The 24,143-nt window shown below is 40.7% G+C and overlaps 1 protein-coding gene across 2 annotated transcripts in view; it reads left to right on the top strand.

Annotated features, from left to right (window-relative positions):
• Positions 1-24,143, top strand: part of LOC148407841 (sickle tail protein homolog) — a 71,369-nt gene that overhangs the window by 12,819 nt on the left and 34,407 nt on the right. The window contains exons 1-2 of one of the 2 annotated variants that reach the window (XM_088402388.1): positions 14,729-14,838; positions 16,105-16,394. In XM_088402388.1, the coding sequence (XP_088258514.1) occupies positions 14,796-14,838; positions 16,105-16,394 (333 nt within the window). In that variant the 5' untranslated portion in view covers positions 14,729-14,795. Of the gene's footprint in view, positions 1-14,728; positions 14,839-16,104; positions 16,395-24,143 lie in introns of those variants that run through there. The other variant, XM_088402387.1, reaches the window with a different exon arrangement.

Raw genomic sequence — 24,143 nt, 5'->3', positions numbered from 1 at the left:
ACACGCTCTCTCTTGCGGGCATACATGTGACAAGCCTTTGCCAAACAATGGCTGAGCGAAAGGACTTGGGTTAGGAGAAGGAGGGGGCGCAGACTTTTGTTGGATGACCTGATTGGAGCATAAACAGCAGCCCAGGAAGTTCTGAAGGAAGTAAGTGAGTGGGAGAGAGAGAGAGAGAGAGGGAGTGAGGGAGGGAGGGGAGGCAGTTGGAGTTGGGAAAAGTGTGCGGATCCACCGGGAAGGAGCGGAAAAAGTTTTTGGGACTGTGGAGTTTGGACACTCTTCACTGCAAAGGTGAGTGGTCACCTCCGCGCTACGACCAGACAATCTCGAATTTTCTTGATGACAAACATTACTTCCTGTCATTTTCAAGAACACGCCAAAGGGAATTCCCTTTGGAAATCTTTATTTGTCTTTCCTGCTCAGTTGCCTCCGTATGCCTCTGAAAGCTTGTTTTGCATAACCGTTGTTGTTTTTTTTCCGCCTGATCTGAACTGCAGCCAACCATTCAGTTAACCAAAATAGGAGGGGGGTGTGGGGGGGCTTTATAAACTGTTTGTGGCTTTGTCGCTGTGTCTAATTAAACTAATGGGGTTGCTGGAGTTGGGGGTGATCTGGTCTCAAAACAAGAAATTTAACAAACAAAGTGCGTTATCTCAACTAAGCGTTTTGTTGCATGCGTCGTCCTCTCCCGCCGCATAGCCATCACTCCTGAGAAACTCACCTCCCCTCGATGGATCACGAGGAGACTGACAGTAAATGGGTGACTGCGGCTCAGGCTCGCATGCGATTTGGACGTGCGTGTCCAAGTTTGCTCAGGGGCGATCAAACAAATGATGAGATTTTCCCACGGGGGGAGATGCGCCCCTTCCTATTCCGAAGAGTTATTTTGTACCACTCGGATATTGCACTGTTCTCATCTACTTACGGACATGTCGATGCTACGGATGGCATAACAGCGGCTTAAGAATACACATTAAACAACAGTGACTTTCCCACCATGTTGTGGGTAGCAAATGATGCCTGCAAATAGATTAGAATAAAATAGAATAGAATAGAATGCCTTTATTGTCATTGAACACAGGTATACAACAAAATTGGTGCTACTCCATTAGGTGCATATTAGTAATATGAACAATAAATAGAATACATGATATATAAACAAGGAATAAAATGGAAATGATCGTTTCACAGGACTGCAGTCGTTAATTTTAGTGTGTTCTTGTTTTGTTAGTCAGAGTGTTAATAGCGCTGGGCAAAAAGCTGTCTCTGAATCTGTTTGTCCAGATTTTTTTGAGCCCTGTATCATTGACCAGAAGGCAACAGTTTGAAGGATTCAGCAATAGGAAGTATGAAATGAGCTTATTTTGATTTGTGAAACACAAAAGTAACTGCCAAGCTCTTCAATCACCCATGTTCATAGTTAATACAATAAATATATTATTAAACAGTTTAAATGAATCTTCAAAAATTACCCTTATCCTTACCCTATCCTGCAGATTTAATTTTGATGAAAAAAAAGAAAAAAAAAAAACATAAAAATACTTGTAATGCACATTTATTCCACCAGTTCCACCTAACTTCCAAGAACAACAAACACTAAATCCAGCTCCTCCTCAAAATACAAAGCTTTCCTCTAAATTAAGATTTATTGCAAACATTCGCCAAATTTTTTGCTGTGATTTTCCTTTTCTAGTGATCGCAAGGACATTTTGAGCATGTTCAACAGAAGTACGGGCAAATGTCTGGCGACCACTTGGTGAACTTTTGCAATCTTGAATGAACCCTGACGAAAACGCAATATTCGCTGTCTTCCAAAGCACTCGCAAATGTTCGCTGCCAAGTGAAGCGCGAGCTTTAGTACTTTATAGGAAGAGCACAAATAAACATATGAACAATAAACAAGCTGATTTAATCCTACCCAGGGAGCTGCATGCAAATACAAAATAACAGGGGGCCAAAGACAGATTCTTGTGGCACACCAGAAACTACTTCAGAATATTCAGAAAAACAGACACACTGAGTAAAGGCATAGCAACAAGATATGCAAGCTTTTTTTTTTTAATTTGCTTGCTGTGCATGACAGGGTAGAAGTGTAAAGTTTAGCACCTGATACGACTACCACTGCTCCCACTTGCGCTGTAAATAATTGTTGCCATCTGACAGTTATTTTGCGTGCCATACCAGATGCTGGCACAGACGTCATCATACAGTATGTCGCTGTATGAAAATTACATCTACGCCCCATATTTTCTCATTATGACTGTGCTTGTGTGCAAAAGAGGCTTTTGCCTGAGAGCTTCACTCCAACTGTTAATTAAGCAACCCTAATCTAGAAATCTCCAATTTTGCCTGAATAGCCGTTGAGTAGATTTAAATCTGGAGGACACTCATTTGCCTGGAAATTTAAAGGCGAACCTTTGTAAAAATGTCACGAAACTCCTTTTATTATCTGTCTTGATTTCAAAAGGTCTCATCACACTCTATATGATCTGATTTCCACCATCTAATCAAATTCAGCCTGATAGGCCTGAAAGTCAAAGATATTTCTTTTCCCCACAGTATGTGGTCTTTCACATTTGAAAAATCCGTTAGGATATTCACAATCGGTACATCCCAAACCCTTCTTAATACTCAGACGGAACCTCAACATTCATCTTTCTGGTTGTCTCTCCCAAGTTTCCTGTGTGCATTGCCCAGCGCTGATGTAGCGAGGAAACCGTTATTAAGTGGAAGGCGACGGCTGCCAGTTTAATTCAGCCAAGCCATTTGTCTGTAAATGCTATCATATGGGCTGCAGTGTTTTCCCAAGCAAAGGCAAACAGCAGCTCGGCAAACTCAGTTTTTGTCCTTATTACCTGACTGGAGGGTTCGATGCAAAGGTAAACGCTGGTCGTAGCCATTAGCTAACGCACGTGGCGTCGATAAGAGGCGGTAGAAAGACACCTGGGCTTGTGGCATGTGGCCAGTAGTCAAGAGGGATGGTAGCGGTCCGACCAGGTGTTTCTCCGTCTGCGCTGTCATCCCTCGTCATGGCCCCGAGCCAGCTGGCGGTCACATCGCATCACTGCAGCGTTTCATCAGACGTCATTGCAGGGGGCTTTCGATTTGAGCTACTTGAGTCAATGATGAGACTTAATGAGGTTATCGTGAAGGCCTAAGCTTGTTCTGTGTATGTGTGTTTTTAAGGACTAGAAGTAAAAAGTCCATTTTCTTCCCTACTATAAAAACACAAATAATAGAGGTGTAACAGTATTCTTAGATGTACCGTACATTTTGGGTGATAAGCCGCTACGTTATTCTCACGCTTTGAAACCTGCGGTTTCATTTACTTTCCATCATGGGACACTCTCTCAAGTATGCATGTTACTATTGTGTTGGTGTGGTATTCTAACAATCAGAGTGTGTAGTATCATGTTGTGTATATATATATATATATATATATATATATATATATATATATATATATATATATATATATATATATATATATATATAGTACGCCCATCTACCATCTTTCTGCATTAATATTTGAAGTTACAACCTCCAGTTTATATTTTGGTATAGTCTATACTCAACAAAATACATTTTCTGTTAAATTTTTGCTGTTTCGGCTTAAAATTCGGTGCACATTACTGTCTAAAAAATACTGTAATATGTTTTGCTTTGTGGCTTGTTTCTCTAAATCCCTTTGCAACTACTTTTCTTTTATGACAAGACATGACACGTTTTCCTTTTAATGGAAACATACTCCAAGACAAGTGTAGTTTCATGAGCGGCTGAAAACATCATTTTCTGTTATAAAACAGAAGCAGTCCGAACACTGTACCCCACAGACAGTAATACTTTTACGGCCAGTCTCACTGGTAATGACTCATTAGTGTCCATCTTGTCTTGTGTTCTTCCTTCCCATTCCCCTTTAATTCTTTTTTTTTTTTTTTTTTAATATACCCATAATTGGTCTGGACGCTTACTGGAAACACTTCAAAGCAGCCAGGGCTAAACCAAAATAGCCTCAAATGAAGCTGTTTCATTCTGGATGATCATTTGACTAGCCAACATAGATCTGAGTGTCTAAAAAATGTTTTAGTTGATTTTGTTTATTTTTTTTCCCTCCTCAGAAAGCTGATTGTAATCTACGGAAATACTAGCGACAAATACACCTTTTGTTGACCCACAGATAACATTTTATCTGCAGCATTATCGTTTTGGTGCTTACAGAAAAAATGGCGCTAAAAAAGCCATGGAAACCAGAGTCTTATTGCAATTTCTTTTCTTTCTTTGCATGTTCGTGGCCTTGCCACCATGTTTCTTGGACCCCACCTATTTGTTGAAGTCACTTACTTCTTTGTCCATTTCCCTTGTTTTTTGTCATTGAGGTGAAGGAAGGCCCAAGACAAATGTCCTGCAGGCGTGAAAGGACACTGGCCTGGCACTCTTCTGGCGCTATTAACCTGCCAACTGCTTTTCTTTAAGAGTAAACATCACCCCGCCTCTCTGACATCCACTCACCCTTTTTAGAAGAATGGTGAATGTTTGCCATAGCCCTTGGTTGTTTCTTAGCGAGCAGAATAAGGTGAAGGTCAAGGAATATGGCAAACAAATGCTTGAACGATTCGTAGTGTAATAGAATACATCTTAAAACAGGATAATCTTCATAAAATCTATGAACGCAATTAAACAATGGCTGCCCCTTTCTTTCATTTTATGCTTTCCTTGACCTACTTGTTCATGACTCATTACCGCGCCATGACTTCATAATTACCCTACTGCCTGACAATATCTATCATCTGATCCAGATTTCAATTCAGTGTCCATTCTTGAAAAATTTCCCTGCTTGAATCTGCCGATGGGATGTTTTTTTTAGCAAGAGCTATTCTTGGAGGAAACCTGCCTTGTGTCTGTGCATGATGTGTTTGGAGAAGTCCTTCCTGCTCTGACTGATAACTCGACAGCGCTGTGTAAATACTCAACTTGATGCAGAGTAAATCCAATGCTGTCCTTAAGTCGTGGTAGGATTATAAAGTACTGTATATACAAACATCTAAGCTTCCAATCCATTTGGGACTGATAATGTACACGATGAGCCAAAAAAACATATCGTCAAACCTTGTTAAAAGCCCAAACCAAGCAAAAAAACCCCCACAGATATTCAGTCCATGTAGCTACCCAGCTTCCTGTGATCCGGAGAATGTCAGTGTTAAAATACCATGTATGTAGTGCCGGAGTTCCATCAGACTGTGAATATAAGCACTGTAGGTTATTTGGAGTGGGCGCTACGTAAACGTTCCAGTCTTCGTAAAGTCCCGGCTGAGAATAAAAATAGGATTAAAACTACAAATAACATGACTGTTGATAATATCACCTTTCAGAAAGAAAGTACCCTGGTACCCTGGTCATTTGAGTTCTCCGTCCTTTCACTCACAAAAACATTGCAGGTCTGGAATGGTTCCATCAGGGTATGCTGGAGCACCTACTATCTACTAGAGTCTTCCTCACCCTACCGGGACCATCGAGTGGTTGTGTTGTGCTAACGGTTGCCGATTTAATCAAGTGGTGTGTTGTTCAGGTATCAGCATTTGCCAGTTTAATATACTGTACTGAAATAATGAATAGAGAAAAACTTGATAAGTGGATTGATGATGTGGAACAGACTCTCCTGAGTATTTACCAGAACAAGAACATCCAACGGCAATTTACTTCAACGTTGTAGTTTATAATAATAATAATAATGTCCAGTATCTGATTAAATATATCGATTTAGTAATATCAAACTAACAGCTGAATATATTCTCATGCAGTGGGCCACAACAAATGATGACCTTTTGTTCATCTTCCTGCTTATTTGTCATTCAGCTTTTTAGCTAGCACCACTTGTTGGACAGGAGGGTTAATGCAGCCCGCCCATGCCATCAGTCCGGTTTGAATAAATTAGCTAGCCCACTGTCGCTGGATGTGAACACAATCTCGTGGGCCACACTCAAGAACCTTGGATCAGAAACCACCAGGAACTGAGAGTTTCTGATCTTATAGACTCACAGCAAAAAAAAAAGATCTTTAAATGGTGTTGCTAAGTTGCGGGACATTGGGTGACCAAAAATTGTAATTGGGTTCAGTCAATTTTAAGACGTAAAGACAATGAAACTCCCAAGTCATAATTTTGATGTTTGGTAAGACAAAAACAATAATACATTTGCGACTAGCTTGTTTTTCTTACAGGCGTATTCTCTTTGCTATAACTTTAGGGACTTTCAACTTCAACGTTTCCACAGTAGACAGGAAGGCTTTTGTGGTCTAAAAGTTGCTTTGCGAACAGATCTCCAAGTCTAGACTGCACCCCAGAGTACGTCTTTGCCATTCCTGCTCCACCTCACAAGTCTACTGTTACCTACGTTAATAAAAGCTAAACGATTCCCCAGTGTGTAAATATTAAGTAAGTGCTTTGCAGGCTTGAAATTATATAATAGGTCAGACGAGGTTCTTGTATCCTTTCCCTCACAAGACGTTTTGGGAAACTATAGTAAGGAGTCTTTTTACAAATATTAATCAGTATTATGGGGCAGTTGTGGTGTTTCTTTGTCTGTCATTAAGTTATTGACAAAGTGAAGACTGTGGCTTGGCTTTTCCATATCCCCAAATACCCACCATCTTCCAGAACATTCTGTCACACATCCAACATTTCCATTCCTTTTCAGAGTGGCAGGAAGAAGGGAGACCAGGCCTCAAAAACCCACCATGGGCTCTTTATCACCTTTGTTTTCGAGGTTTCCTTTGCGTCAGGTTTTCCTTTTGCTATTGTGTTTCCATCGCTATATGTCAAGACCAGACCAAAGCCACTGGGTAAATAAAGACATGCTCAATCCATTTTGTGGATGGTGGAAAACATCTTGTGGAAAAACAACTGGCACGAGAACAACAAAAATGGCCAAGTTCAACCTAAAGCTGTATTAAATGAAGCTGTGGTTAGATGAACATCACATTATTTTTCAAATCTAACTAGCTAAGCTAACATACTAAACAAAGAAAGTCTTTGTCCTCAAGGGCACCTATCTAGCATGTTTTTGATGCGACACTCCTCCTACGCGACTGATTCAAATGAAGCTTGACCAGCCTGATTTCGGTCATTTCAATCAGGTGCATCAGAGGGGGTTTACACTGAAAACATACTGGATAAGTCCCCTTGAGGATCGGAGTTGTTGACCTCTGCCTTCTGGACACCACTTGTCCAGAGATGTCGAAAGGAAAAGTTATTGTACTCTTGTAAACCGAATCTGTGGTGCGAGAAAGCTAAGCTAACAGGCTGTACTAACAAGCGAAGCTATCGAGGCTTTGTTTTTATTTCCAGACAAGTGGAAAGGAAGATCGGACTTTCTTTTTTTCTGTCCCGAAAACCACCAGTTGAATTGCTTACAAATCAATCAGGTCAAATCAGTCTGCTCTAAGGTAATCAAAGTTTACCTAAATGAATGGAGGCTGCGGGTGCAGCCATCCGAAGTCGATTGAATTCCTCCAAAACCAAAGGTCAATGGCGCTCTGACTTGTTGAGGGAGCTTTTTATTATTGGACTCCAACACATCCCCTTGAGTCCATCAGCTCTGACAGCTTGATGGAAGACTTACTCCGTGGAATCAGAGAGAGACTTAATTATAGCCCCTATCGCACGTTGGATTTACTCCCAGCGTATCCATAATGCATGGCTTATTCGCTATCACCGGGCTCCCAATTAGGGACGACCAATCATGGTTGCTTCATCACGTCTTTCCTCCACGCTCTTTTGGGTAAACACAATGTCGGTTTGGAAAAACCAAAGTTTGAGTAGCCATTGTTGCCTCCCATTTAGACTAATGAATGGTGTAGTAACTGACAGTAATTGCAGAGTCACCCCCAGTGCGTAAATACAAGTTTCTCAAAAACATAGGGAAAATCATATCACAAGCAGACTTGACCTCCAGGAGATAAGCAGAAATGATCATTTTGCTCAAGCGTTATGTCCGTATAGGGATTCGATACATTTTTATAGGCTACTGCTTTGTTGTGTCTGTTTTCTTTGGCGGTTTGCTCGATACAGCTGGCAAGGCTTAATGAGCGGCGTGTTTTAGAGCAAACCAAACAGTAAAAGTTGCGGCTTGTAAATGCCGAACAATGCGCTGAAAGATACTAAAGTGCTGTGTTAAAGCTGAAGGGAACCATAAAGCCAGTGTAGTGATAATTTCCGGTGACTGCAAACAAAGCCAGTCACAGATTTGTACATAAATCCACCCGTTGTTGGAATAATAGTATCATTATTAATACAGGACTATGGCGATGGCTTTTGTCTGTAGGGTATTCATGAACGATGAGGAAACAATGTGTCGAACAGTGTGCACAATAAACCTCACAAAAGACATCAAGATTCCAATAAACAATTGTTTAATTGGGAGCGGTGAGACCTTATTCAGGCTTGAAACCGAATCTCGTTAAAAAGAATTATTTATTACTACATTTGTGTTCAAGTTTCCCGCATTCCATGAAAAGAAAGAAAAACAAGACTAAACCACCACTCAAATGGCTAGTGGGGTAAGTGATGCATTCAAATTTCACCCGGTAATGCTTTGGCCTAGGGGTAAAACTTGTAATCGAATGCTATTTTAGCTGGCAAAAACTGCTACTCTATTTTTTGGCATCATTTTTTTAAATTTAACAGGTAGAAACTTGTCTGAAATCTCACAGTTTCTCACAAGCAAAATAATCTGCTGCTACACAAAGTTTAAATTTCATAAAAAAAAAAAAAAGTTTTCTAAAACTGAACATTTAAACGTATCAAGTAGAAATACATTTTATGGTCAGCTGCAAATTTTCAGTAGGATATTCAAATACCAAAGTATCGGAGCCTTAAGTCCCGAATCTTTTTAAAAAAAAAAACACTTAAGATTCGGTTTTGAGTGGGAGAAGTGTGTGCATGCAAAGTTTTAATTAAGGATTTTAATTGAGATGTTCTTTCTATGGCATATTTGTGTAGTGCCGTTGAGTTGGCTCAGAAGTTTGCATCATGTCCTCCCTCAGCGGTTGTGTGTTCCAGTAAGCTGGATTCACTGCTGCTTTGATCAGCCAAGAGTCCCGTCGCTAATCCTCTTGAGCTGTGGATATTTGCCCGACACATACACACACATGCACTCACACACACTTTCAAATTGTGATTAAAAAACAGATGTGAGCGCCCCGCCAAAAATTGTCGCAATAAATTAGATCGGAAGTGACGTAACGCTTCCATGTCAAACTTTTGATGCTTTTCCCAAAATGTTGTAAGTCAAGCCGCCTTTAAACATCACAACCGCAGCAGACTGTTTTTTTTTTATGTGTGAAGATGGAATTTATTAAATATTTTTATGATAAGTACTGTATACCCAACAAAAAATCTCAAAAAGACACATGATGATTTGATGTGAGCATTTTAGCGATTTTGGCAATTTCACGGTTCTTTTGGAGAAAATTCAGCCCCTGAAGCCAGTTTTTACACAGCACCATTACGTTTAGTAGGGATTTCTATTGTGAGTAGAGCCAGATAAAAGTCTTAAGAACCCAAGCCTGAAAATACACATGGAGTTGAGCAATACGACATTTGGTAGAGATGTCTATCATGAGTTGCTACACAAAAAAATGCCCAAAAGGACACAGGAAGTCTGCTATTTTGGTGAAAACCAGACATTTTATGCTAATTTTGGCCATTTCATGTAGATACGTTTTTTTCCTGATTTGCACCAATTTTTTGGACTTTACTTACTAAAAACTGGAGTTTGGATGTCCCAGTTAAGCTTGCTTTGCCCCTTTTTGTGACGTTAAAGTTTTTTTGGATGGTTGGTGTGCATTTAGTTTGAAACAAATTCCATTCAAATTGTTTAGTGCACCTTTTTAGCGGCAAAATTGGCATCATCTCTAATCCACATTTTGATTACAGTGGCAGGATGCAGCCTTGGATTTGGGGTATGCAAATACTCTCACCTAGTCAGTAGCCCTCATCTTTTAAATAGCTCACAGGGCTTAGCTGCAAATCTCTTTCACGATGGCTTTGAGCGGTAATAAACAAGCGGATGGGCTTTTCATCCCGCCGCATTCAGGAGGGAGGAAAAACGGCACGAGAGAAAAAGGGAGAAAAGGAACGCCACTTGAACGTCATTCCGGGCCCTCCCTGCATTACATCACTGGGATGCTTTGGCACTGATGACATCGTTGAGTTTGGGGAGGGTGGGGCTGTCCCTGAGGATGATGTCATTAATATCCAATCAGACCATACCTAAGAGCCTGGTAATGTCTTGTTCCTGTTCTCGATTATGGAGCTCCGGAGCCTTTATGTGCAATGTAACACTTTGCACTCAGATTTATGATCATTATAAAAATGTGTTAATCAATGTACATCATGAATAATTAGACTACTGAAATGTCAACACACTTCTGACAACAGACGTTTTTTGACCTTAGCAGGTCTATGTATTCTCTAAGATGCTGAATATTGAGTAGTAGACATATTTTTCCGTTTGTATCTGAAGTGATCCTTTTTGAAGATTCTAAATCCAGATATTAAGCTTGGCAGCTCCTCAGTGGTCTTCAGCCTTCCATCCTGAGGAGCTTATAGCTTCCATAGGAAAATTTCAAGAGCTTCTCAGCTCCAATTGCAGGGCGGATTTCCTCCACCCGACTGCAGCTGTTCCATGCATTTAACCCTCCACCCACAACCCTTCTAGACGCCACCACCTTCGCCGCGTTGGCCCAGAGGCTGCTGTTGCCACGGGAGACCAGCAAGGCATCCGAGTCTATAGGCCCACTTACACACACACTCGCGCCACAAGTTAATGAAGTGCACATTAACAAACACAGCGACTCATGAGGCAGTGCTTGGTTAATGAGCGACAAAAAGCAGCGAGATGTACTCTCCGATCATTTCACAGCATGCGGACTGATCATTTGCTCTCAGGGTTTGTCCAGAGACTGGAGTCGGACAGTATGTGAAGATGTTGGCTAATGATAGAGAAAGAGGCCTTTTTTTTTCGATTTGATACCTCATTAACCCAGGCTTAATACATAGGAACTTGGCACTGATAACACAGGAACTTAAAAATGAGTGCATACTCTCTTTTGACACACATATCAATAAATTCCCACCCACTCGACTTTCAGTCAACTGTGTAAACAAAACAGGATGTGGCTTTTAATTGAATGGAGGGTTTGAAGGCTGAAGTTGACAGTTTAAGTGGACGGCATGACTCGGCCTCAGGCTGCACGGAACAGGAACCTCCTTTTGGGTACGAAACGCATGTTCTCCCTCAGTGTTCCTGACATGTTTTAATATACACCCTACATGTCGGAAGACAAACAGAGACTCGCATGGGAAATGTGATATTTCCCTGCGAATTATTGTAAGAAACAAATATGGCTAGGTCGCATTGCACGGGGCATTGCAACATCTCTGGTGTCGGTTACCTGTGCGGAAACTACTTGTCACTTCTTCCAGTGATAAATCACATTTGTCTTGAGGCTACTGTAGCTCAAGACTGAACCCTTTGTCGATGTTCGTGCCCAGTTAAAAGTATTCCTTAACTCCTATAGATGTCAATAGAGCAAAGTAGAAACGACTCTTTACGTTCATAGTCATCATTGGCACCGAATGAAGTTGTACTAGGAAAGACACAGAATGGAGGGGATTACATCTAACTTGTAAATTGTTGGCTTATGATGTATTCAAAATAGTGACAAAACAAGAAAAACATTTGTAAAGCCCCTTTCACACTGCCTATCAATTACAATGGAGTAAAATATATGTACAGTTCAAACTGTAAACACAGCTCATAAAAAATAGAAATAAAATTACTGAAACTTGATTAGCAAAAGCGGCTGTTGAAATAAACTCCTTGATCCAAACAACATTTTATCTTTAATACAGAGCAATTCCATTGTCAAAATAAATCTCCGTTATAATACTGCTGTTTTTTTTTTTCAATGAATCCTCATACTAAACCATTGGGTAGCTTTTATTTTGTCCGCGTCAGCACTTTGTGTATCCACAGGCTTAGTTGCGCGGCAGAGTTTGGCACAAGCTCAGGCATTCATTCCTGCGTACAACCGGCAGGTGGAGGCTCGCCAAGCTGGATGTTCAGAGGCAAACGCTGCATAATTCACTTGCATGATGCTGTAAGAAAAGGAGGCGGGGTCGTTTTTTGTGTTTGTTTTGTAATTTCCATTTAAAATGCTGAGGGAAAGAATGTGGACTGCGGGCTGTACTTTTTGGTAGCACTTTTTAGAGTAGCGATTGTCAAATTGAGATAAAAATAGTTAAAATAATTTCAAATAAATTAATGTCATTTATCAATAAAAACGGTGCTTGCATCCATGAAAATATAACCTACATAGTAAACTGAACTACCTCAGCTTGAAAAAATTAAAATCAAGGGTGCTGTGGGGTGGTCGAATGACCTTTTGGGAATTGTAATTTATTCACTGAAAATAATACTTAGATCTTGCATTCAACAATTCTCCAAATTAAAAGAAAAAGAGATCAACAGAACTACAACAATGCATTTACAAATACTTATGAAAACTAATCAAAACTAAAAATCCTGTTACCGGTATATGAAAACGATCCATGCATGCATGTTAATTGTTTTACTGAACTGGATTGGGCAATATGTGTTAACTGTAACAGTTTGGAGCTCAATTTAAATTTGTTAAAATCTAGTTTTGTGTCAGCCTTCGTCAACTTCTTTTCTGTTTTCCATTGGACAAAATTGAAGGGCATTGCTTTTATGCTACCTATGCAGCATCTGCTCCTGGCTCCCGAGAGCAACAGGTTGAAGCCTGCTCTCCAGAGGCTCCTGCCGACATTCAAATAAATTGTAAGACGTCGACACATGGCCAGCAAAAACACTTAAGGAAAGATCCCCGGCGAGGGTGAAAGTGATGCCCAAGCGGACTCGGCCTCTCGCGTTTCGACATCGGCCGTCAAGTGCCGAGTCGCCCGTGCGCTCGGCCCACCGCTCCCAATTACATGGCCCACAAACTCCCCCATTGATCGCGTTCCCTTCCGCGGACCACCGTGAAGGTGCGCCAATGTCGCGCCTTCTCCTTGCGGCTTGGGATCGATTCCGGCTGCAACAGGCCAATGAGCTCATAAGCGTTGGCGGCCGCCTTAAGGAGAAAGATGTGCTCTTATTATTGCATCCAGGACCAGACATGACGAAAACAACAGCATCTGGGTTCTCCTACGTGGTCCCTAATTGGGAACAAGTGCTGTCTGTGCTTCCGTGTTGATTTGATTTAGGTTTTATTACAACTTCACTGCCTGCCAAATGCGTGGATGTGTTTGGATGTGGCGCGACAATGTCCTTTTTGGGTCCAGAATAAAGCGCTACACGATATATTGTGTCTTTTGGATCACATGCTTGGCCCAAAGGGTTCAGTCTGCCACCTTCAAAATCAAGGGTTAGGGTCCACCGGGTTGGCAACAGGTGTGTGTTTACATTGGGTGCGATCTATCAGTAGTAATAGTTTAAATGGTGAACATGTCACAAACTATGATCCCAAGTTATACCTGTGTATACCTGTGACCTATACAGCATGGATGCTCAAACTTTCTTGCCCTGAGATCTTCTTTTCCAGCAGCCACCCTTCCTTGTAAAATCCAAATGTTGTCAAGAAGCTAGCCAATGCTTCAAAATAAGACGTACTTATAGGTAACGTATTATACCTTGGGCAGTTTTTATTTTGAAGTTCCTCCCGTAAGCATAGTTGCGACAACTCTCAACAAACTTGATCATCTTTGGCTCCCATAGCGAGCAGGCTTCGATGTGAAGAACTCGGTGTTGTTCTGAAGTCACGTTCATACGGTGTTGTTCTGAAAATGCGTTAAAACTGTCAACTCAGAGCATTTTAAACTGGGATATTGGAAGAAAGTAACATTGAAAATAGGTTGGACATTATTTGGAGAATCCCTGTGTCAAACTAAACTTTATTGTTCAGATTTCGTTTGTCTTTTTTTTAACGGACCTAGAGCCATAGTGGTCTCCTTAGTTTGGGACCAAGGATCATATATTATTACTTAGACAGTTAAACCTAAAGTGCTTTGAATTTGCGATGTTCTGATTCCTTCCCTCGTCCTTTTGACCTGAATACCTGTCGATAGAACGTTTCCAATGTAGTCCATACCAGAGATTGTTGTCATTAGACCGACAGTCAAATGTTTTCTAGCTTGTTAGGTGCACATCAGGGTTCATCTGATATACAGTATTATAACCAGCCTAACTTGCAATTAAGTAATTTGTTATAGTCTTTGGTCTGTGCATTCCAGCTGCGCATGAATCGAACTCTGCTGACAAATGCTCCAACATCTTGCATGCCACGGTTCAGATCATAGCGTTTACCCTTGACCAAAGACTTGGATATTCTAGAACCAAAGTCCAAGGAAGCAATATGACACCTGTTAGATTTTTTTTTTTTTTTTGCTGGCGTTCACCACAACAGTGCTGACTCCGCTTGTGGTGTCACACACACCATGCTTGCAGTCGATCTCCCAACCCGAAGGCGAAAAGAGGCTGGTCGCACTTTGTCCTGGAATGCAGTTGACTTTCTAAATCCCCCAGCAGTCTATCCTGGGGCGGCGGGGCAGGGCCTATCTCAAGCCCCCCTCTCTCTTTTTTTTCCACGTGAGCTGCTCCTGGAATCTCTAAGCGAGCAAGCAAGCAGTCAGTCAGCGGGTCAACCGGAGATTCGTCCCCTCGCCATAGGCTTTGTTTGTTTGGCTTGTTTTTTCCGTGAATTCTGAAGGTGCAATGGAGGAAGAAATGGCAGAGGAAGATTGTTCCTGTGCGGAAGGTAATGAGTTTTTATCCTCACATAGCACTCCACCGGTAAGCGCAGTTCATTCCGAGTTTGTTTTGTCTGCTGAGTGTAATTTAGTGAGCGGTGAGGGGGAACTGTTTGGGAGTTAAAAATAGGTCTGGAAGTACATGAGACATGCTGGGGCCCTGATTTAGAGCCGGGTGGGGGTGGTGGTTTACGGGGCGTTTGGGACCACGGTGCCGGTGACAGACGCCGCGTCGTTATGCACCGTCGCCGGTTTTTGCATGCGTTTACCCATCAAAGCTGGGTTTCCTCAAAAGATCCACGGTTGAAAACTCAAACCCGTGAAAAGGAGGCTCATCAAATTTGCATTAGGATTCCTCCAATTTGCTTTCTTGTTCTTCGTTAGGAAGAATCTAAAAACCATCTTTACCCAAGATGAATAGACTACTTGAACTGCGCTCCTTCAACCACAGAAGAACTGAACCTTTACCAATGGGCACATTAACTCCATCCTGTCATTATGTGCTTATTTTCCTTTTTCTATCATTTGACATTTTTTTGTGCTGTGTTTACAAGGATCAATTGACAACTGGTATTTTTGGAGAAATGGGCCGTGATGATGATGTGTTTCTTGTGCTGTCAACCGGAGACACCGTGTATACGAGCAAACGCTCAGGCGACTGCGAGACAACTAGCGCTATAAAAGTGGAAAACTCAAGTGGCTCTCTGTGTTGACAATTGTCATAAATAGAACCCCTCCCACCAAAAGAAAACTACAATCAGTTCCCTCGGTAACGCTGTTTGACAGTTGTTCCTAATGTCCAAAGAATTCTAGAAACATTTCAACATTCACAACTGTCATACAACTTTAAAAAGAAAATAAAGTACAACTTACTTATGTGTATACAAAGTATATGCATGAATAATACTCACATTGTCCTGAGCAGCTAGACACTTCCCAATTTGGAGTTAAAATATATATATATATATATATACACACACACACACACACACATTCTTGCAAGACAATGTTTGCTTTGTCGTCTCCTTTAATTTTGACAACATCAAATCTTTTTAGGAGGGGCATCAATAATGAGGATTTTTTTTGACATTCTTTGTCGATGTTCTTGCTTGATAAACTTGTGGGTCACTGAGTCCGTTGAAAGCTCACAATAACATACCCTCTTCATGACCTGTGCGAGGACCAACATACTTGCATACAATCTCTGTTGATGACAAAACATCAGCACCTCACATGTGTCTTGACCTCATGTGTTTCTGTGATCCCCAATTCAGAACAGAACAAGAGCAACCTGAGGGTCACCTCCCCCGAGGACGCCGAGCACGCCGCACGCAGGCAGGTTTCGCCAAATGGGACGCCGGCTTCCAGGGCAGACGCCAAAGGCAGCGGCCGCGCCGTCCCGCGGAGACATACGTTAGGTGGGGCCCGGGGGAGCCGAGAGATCCTGGCCATGCAGCCGCCCGACATGGACAAGAAGAGGGAGGCCTTCCTGGAACACCTCAAGCACAAGTACCCCCATCACGCATCGGCCATCATGGGCCACCAGGAAAGGCTGCGGGAACAGGTAAGATGTCAGTTTGATTTCGAGTATATTGCAGGCCTTGTCACATTGTTAGCACTGGATAAAACGGAACCCCAAAATAACTGCATATTGCCAAACCAATCACTGAAATGGCGGCTTTGGCATCAGGCCATAAGGGACGATGCTCTCGGGGTTTATTGCCCTTGATGGTTAATTCAGTGATTCTTTCACTTACCACAAGAGGGAGCCTGATTACTGCTGGTGGTATTAGTGCCACATTTAACTGTAGCAGATCTATTCATCCTTTCTACCTTAACATATTCGATTGGAGTCTGTTAAAAAATTATATTTATCAGCTATATTTGTGACAGGCGCTGACTGAGTTAATTATGGCTCAGTTAAAAGCCTTGATGTGATCTTAATTAGTTTTGAGTATTGTGGCTTGAAACCGTATTGTATTACGCTCCAATAAAGCAATGGTGTATTGCCATACATACTACGATATATTGGGCAGCTACTGAATAAATAGAAAACGTTCTAATAGAATACATAATTTCTATTTATGACATTCTTTTCCTGGGCTTTTGCTGACTTGCTATCATACTTCTTTATGAAATTGTTTGAAAATGAATGGTCTGCCTTGCTGGACCCTACTTAAGACATGCTTGTTGTGGCCGAATGGTGACTTCGCATGCGCGTTGTCGAATTAGTCGTGATCTCCTCTGAACATAAAATTATTTGGCAATGAAAACACACCACAATTTTATCCACAATGCTGTTGCTGTTGTTTCCAGTGACACGATTTTGCCCTCTTATTGCCAACAATTTCGTACTCTACTCTTGGTCAGGCATTTTGCTACTTAAATCACGAGCAAAACATACCAGATCTGTGACGTCACTTGCTCTGGCGAGGGAAAAAAAAGTTGATGAAAACAAAAAAATTGATAACATTTATTAATTGAATACTTTTGTTGTGACAAAATACGAAACTGAACATCTTATAGTGATTCACATATTGTGTCACTTCATAGCCCGAATACTGTAGATTTTCTCTAGGACTTTTTATTTTGAAAATAGGTGTCTTATTATTAATATTATTATTATTATAATGATTATTTGAACCCTGCTTTAATTTTTACATTTAAAAAAGTGTACACTTTATTGCTGAGTGCAGCAGAACGCACTGTTGTTGCGAGCTTGTCAGACAGGTAGGTTCAGTCAGCTGCAGCCCGGCTGGGCTCGCTGGGGTGGAGTCATGTCGGTTGCCATGGCGACGCAGTGTGATGTCACCACTGGAGGGGGCTCGCTGTTTGACTTGTAGGAGCCTGCAGGAGCGAGAGAGAGAGAGAGAGAAAAGGAGCGAGGTGCAGACAAGAACGAGCGATGGTCGCCCTGCCGAGCGCGCACATGGATTTTTTCATTCTTTTACATGACAAAACAACTTTTTCTACAATCCCTGCAGTTAATTGTTGACCACTGAGGTAGGTCGCAAATGTTTTCCCTCCTGTTGAGTCCAAGTTGTACTCAAAGGACGTGCGCAGACTCGTTTGGCAACTTGCAAGCTGGGCAGGTGCTTGTTGTCTTCAATGCAAAACAACAACAAAAAAAGTTGTTTTGGGGGGGTTGCACTGAGGAAATTGTCACTTTTGGGTGTCGCGATCGTACGCCGCGTATTGTTTATTATGCAGGTTTTACGCAAATCATTTACTGTTTTGCATCGAGGTTGGATTGTAAGAAACGTGTGGTTTTCCACCGAGTTTGGCAGTTTAGGAATAATGCTGTCATTTTCACTTAAACATAATGTTTGGTGTGCGGTTTTGCCGTTGCCAAACTCAAATGTTTCAGTTGGGTGGCAATGTTTTCTTGTTGTGTTCGTAATAATAACATTATGTATAATAGAAGGGAACTCCTAGTGGCAGAAATGCTTTGTTTCCGTTTAAGCTTTGATTTATCGTTTTGGCTGTGTGATATTTTTCAACTTATTGTTATTAAAATCTTAATAATTGGTATTAATAGTTTTGAAGTCTTAGTGTAATTAGTACTAGAAGTATTTATTATTAGTATTTTAAAATATTGTTTTGTATGTAATTTTAATTTATTTATGTATGCTATGCCAAAATGCAGGGCTTAAGTCATTTGTTTACATTATGAATATTTTGCATATTGCATATTTTGTTTTCCTTTGAATAAGTTAAGCAGAAAATTAGAATATTACCAAATAAAGTGCTGCAGCTGCATGTATGAGACATGTCAGTGTGTGATCATTCATTTTAAAATCTTCAAAATATGTTAATTTGTTATACTGTTATGTTTTTATTTGATCATTTGTTGTGTCATTCAGTACATCTATTTGCAATACATTACTTTTTATTTAATGTATCTTTTTATTCTGTATGATACTATTTTAGTAGTATCAATATTATCATTACATTATGAGTGTTATTATTTTTTAACTGTTAGTGTTTTTGCATTTTTTTCATCTTAGGTTTGATTATAGGTTCTTATTCTGGTGGCACGCACTGAGCCACCTCTTACTGTGTGGTCCATGATACAATTTTATTTTTATATTATTATTATATACTAGCATAGAAGTTGGGGGATTTTTTTTTTTATGCAATTGGTTGTATTTAATATATATTCATTTTGTTTCATTCCACCTTTATTCAACCAGAAAAATTCCATTGGGATCCACATATCTTTATCGAGGTCATCCTGGAATCAAATTTAAAATAAAACACAGAAAACAGTAGATGATATAAAAGTTTTTGAATAAAATAGACAGCAATTTTAATGACGTATACTTAATAATTTTGGTTTTTTATAAAGACGATTTTACTTAGAATAGAGTGTATTTTTCCACTTTATTATTACTTTTGTTATTAGTCAGCTGATCTAAATAACGAAGAGCTTCAAAAGGAATTGGAAAACATTAACCTGTCATTCTACATGATTCATCAAGCAGGACCGAATGGAAGTTTTTCCCACGCCAGTGCCATAAGCGTACCGACCATACAGGAAGAACAACACCTTTAGCGATGGTACGTGCCTCGCGGGTAAGAAAAAAAAAAGAAAATGTCTCAGGAGGTTTGAGTTACAAAAGGCGGAGAGAAAAGGCCACGATACAATCGCAAATCGCACACATAACTTCCCAAATTCTCACCTTGAGAGTGCTTTATTTAAGTCATCGTTTATGTATTTGTCTTCCTTACAAAAGCCAATGGTTTCATTTCCAGGCCATGAAAGACATGGATCAGTGGAGATGAGATAACATCCCACTGGCAAGACCACCACAAGCTAACAGCAACAGAACCGCCTGACACACACACACACACACACACATGAACACACAATTCCTTCCTTCCGCCTCTGTGTGTGTGTCTGTGTTTGATGAGCCGTGAATTCCGAGGTGAATAGTTTTGTTCGACACAGTTGAGCGGCCATTTTAGGCCGGCTGTGGACGAGTCATGAAAGTAATTGTTTACCTGTGCAGCCCGGCAGGTAAGAGCTGTGTGAGCTAGCATTGCGCTGCGTTCAAGTGCGGCCTTCTAAGAAGGATATCAAGGCGAAAACAACAGTCTGTGCTCCTCGTACTGGGCGTCCTTGGACTAGGGTGATTCCAGTGTACTTGCTTTTGAGGTTGTTTACTGAATGAGCTGTAATATAAAAAATCGTTCTAATTTCTCTGAGTGACTGTTTCAGAGTGGCGGAACCCCAAACTAAAAAAAAAATTATACCTGTTTTGGGGGTCGTAAGGTGATGCCAGGGTGACCTCATGGGAAAAGGCTTTGTTTTTGTCATGTGAAGTGTAATTGCAATAAAATAAGAATTTTTATCATCTTTTCTTTTTATTTTGATTTCAGGCACTTTGATGCATTTTTTTTCTGTTTTAGACTAAGCTGTAACCCATATAAACGCTGTAAAAATTAATTAACAGTTGTTGAAAGATGATTTGTATTGCTTTTTTCTTTTGTTAATGTTAAAAGGATACAGATTTAGGTATCCTTCTGAAATTTTTATAGATATATAGATTTTATAGATATTTTATAGATAATTTGTAGATATTTATTGTTAGCACGTTGAGTTCATTTTTTAGCTTCAACCGAGCTAGTTTAACAAAACGCCCGCTCGTGTTAGCTGTAGTGGTTGGCGCATTATTTACTTTTAAGCAAATTTTAATCAATTAGCAGTGAAAATGGTGCTTTCAACTGAGAGCCATTTTATATGTTCAACAGGTCACCAGTATCAATGGCAACCACGTCAGATTGTCTGTATCAAAGTGTGCGGTTTTAATTTACATCTATTCTACTGTGTCTGACAAGCAATTCAACCCAGGGTCCCTTGAGCCCTGCTAGCTAGCGGCTAATTTATGCCAAAGGCTGCACTAAATACTGGCATCAGACATCGTAGAATAAAATGATGTTTTTTAGTGCCCTGAATTGTCGAATGAACGTAATTTCACAACTTTTTAACGTGATTTTCGGAACAACTGTGTTATTTGTTTGTAGGAAGCAATAGTTGGGCAATAGGAAGTTAAGTCACTGGTGTTGCGGCATAGTTTTCCTGGTAGAACTTCAAAATAAAAGCATTCTAAGGTGTGCGTTTGTGCCCATACATTATTTTAAAAATCTTGTGCCGTGCTGGGTCGGGAACTCTGGTTGCATTTTAATCTCGCAAGATCTCTTCGTACAAGATTCCATCCCATCCCTGCTAAGTACATATTAAAACGTGGTTAAAGTTGCTAGTGGTTACTTTTGTGTAAAGTAAACAAAGTCGTGTTTAGATTTGGATCAATTGTTAATTATTATTCCATAAAATCAAGACATTTGTTTCAATCCGACAAGCCTGGGAATGAGTTGTTTTAATTTGAATGCCACTGTTCAACATATGACCAAAACCATGTTGCCATGTTGTCCATTAACCAGAGGTAGAGCTGCACTGTATTTGTTTACGGATTATGTGTGTGGCTCGAGAGTGATGCTAATATGTACACTGCCTGTTCTTTTGCTAATGTGTTCCATGTGGGAGCTATGCATGCTCCTGTAGCTTTAAACGTCCACTGTTTTACCCTGTGGTCATATTTCCTTTTGTAGTCTCTTGTGATTAAATATTGATGCATTAGGTACCAACACCACTTAGGTAGGACCAGTTTTTGTGTCTACAATGAAATCTTACAAGTGAATTTGCTGTCAGTTTTGCAGTTCTCTGTCTAGTTCTGATGTATTGTGAGATATTTTTTTTCCCTTTTATTTTTTTTCTCACAGTGGACATAGCAGGTAAATGCACCACATGGTTTGGCTTTGTCAAGTGTGAGATGCCAGGGAATGAATTTGCTTCCTGTCCCAGATAGGGACTGCTTCCAAGTTGTTACGCTTTTTATGTACTGTTCGATAGCTACTGATAAATGATCACAAGGGATCACAGTGGTTGGCTTTTGAAAAGGACCAGTCTCATGGTATTTTAATGTTCCACACATTCTAAATGTTCCACAATTAAATATATGCATTTCGATGATGAAATTGGTGATTTAATGTCCTATAAAAACACTTGTTTTTTTGGTAGTAACAAGAAAGGGGAGAAAGGAATTCTTAGAAATGGATCAAAAATGGAACATTACAATTTGGGTGAGTTTAGGTTGAGAAATTAACATTTGAAAATTGTTAATATCGCCAAAAAGTTGCGTTTCTATGATACTTTAAAAGAAAATCACAACTTTTCCAGATCTATGTTTTGTTAGCCTGCGTGATACACAAAAAAGATAATCCCAATTTGTGTAGGGTGGCGAAGATCAGGCTAACAAGGCCGTGTTATACCACAACGAAAAGTGCACGCTCCAAGGAGCTCAGACCCGATTAGCTTCCCTGATTAAGACACTAGTATTGTGTCGTGTTTAGAAAAAAAAAAAAAAAAACCCTGTCTGGCCTGGCTCGTTATCAGTGGCGATCAGATGCAGGCCAATCATCAGGCCTTCTGTCAGGAGGGGCTTAACCCCACAGGCACGCCGGATTAGACGGGGCATCGGCGCCACTGCCCGCGCCGCTTGCCATCCGCAGTCGGGGTGCTGCGCCCCTGGAACTCCACCTACACCTCCCCCCTGTTAACCCGAAGGGGTCAAGGCGCACACGCCGTCAACTTTGTACCGCTTGTTTGCGGTGTTCCAAGTCATTAAGATGGCTTCTGCTACTGATTTTGGCGGCGGAGCTGAAATGATTGGAAACAGACGCTTTGCTAGGAAGCGCAATGACAATCATTCCTGTGACGCCAATAAGGAGGACACAAAAATGATTGTTTCCTGAAGGAGTTATACTTCATCCCCAGGGAGTTGGACTCATGCAGCAGTGTCTCTCTGACCTTGACGATGATGAGCATTAACAGGGTCTTAAAGTCCACACAAAGAAGAATGCGAGGGGGGTGGAGTGGTCCATAAAGACACGAGATTCTTCGCTGTCTATCGTGATAAACAAAGCGTGCTTCTCGGCACCTCTGAAAAAATGACATTGTGATTGCTTGTATAGAAAGAGAAAGGTCTCGAGAGTGTTTGCCCACTCGTCAATGGTGAAATTACACGAGCAACTAACTCTTTTGTTTGGTACTTATTTTCTGAAAATGTGTTTGTTAAATGTGGTTTCGCACCACTAACTTGTCAATAAACTATCCTCGTTTGTTTGCTGTTCCCTCTTTTGGAGTCAATATCTCGCCAGCATGAGTCCATAGAACATTCGCTTGACCATCTCCAGATGTAGAGCCCCTCCATGTCTTGAGGAAGGCAGGTTAAAGCGTTTCTAAATTGACTGCCACCAATGATAGGAGCCTCAGCCAAGGAAGCCCGAGAAAACTATAAAACTGCACCCATAAATTTTGACGCAACTGTTAATGACTCTCACGTACATTGGCATTCAAACAGAAACCACAATGATTTTGTGGCTCTGCATCTTCAATTGTCAAGCCTCCGCATACGGCCTTGACATCTGGACTCCACCTTGGGCCAAAAATATTCACGTGCGTCAAAAGGCCCCGTGAAGACGGGGAATGTTCATCTGAAGAGAGCAAAGTTGGCATCAAATGAGTTGGAATTGTTTGAAATGTGATTCTGTTATATAGAAATTGCGTAACACCTGGAAATGACCAACGTGTATTATCTGAGAATGTACAGTTTCTTCATTTCTGCGGAGTCGTAAGTTACCGTAGTTTATCTTGACGGAACATACAGGAAAATTATGTCCCGGCGAACAACATAAGCATCATCCGTTCGTTTTACATTTAGAAATATTTATGTTTCCAAAATCAAGTTCATCAATAGCCTGCAGTTAAGTTTATGATGATTTTAACACCTTCAACATCCATATTTCACTTTAGCGACCGCATGAGGCATACTGGAGTACCACGGCCCTTAAAAATGACCATTTACCACTTTCCAATCTTCTCAATGATATCTTCTCATTAAGAAAAAAACAAAAAACAAATGTAAATCTTGAATGACTACATTACCTTAGGTTGAAAAACTAGCCATGACCAGTTGATCCGTTTCAATTTTCAACCAGGCTATCAGTGATCCAAATCGTTCTCTGCATCATCTTTAGAGATTTACCACCTCGCTTTCTCCGATGTCCACCCCACAAGCTGCCTTACTTGCCTCTTGGATCTCTGTTGGAAACACTGCTGTTCACTGTCAAGCCTCCTAGCTTTCAACTGGTGGCCAATGCTAGCTACTCCTCCGCTAATATGGTGTGCTTAAAACGCTCAATACATAAATTACCTGCATGAGTTATTTTTGATTGTCCTTGGGTCCTTTGG

Source organism: Hippichthys cyanospilos, chromosome 19 (genome assembly GCF_059441005.1).
Source record: "Hippichthys cyanospilos isolate Australia breed blue-spotted pipefish chromosome 19, RoL_Hcya_1.0, whole genome shotgun sequence".
Taxonomy (NCBI): domain Eukaryota; kingdom Metazoa; phylum Chordata; class Actinopteri; order Syngnathiformes; family Syngnathidae; genus Hippichthys; species Hippichthys cyanospilos.
This window is presented reverse-complemented; position numbering and strand designations above follow the sequence as displayed.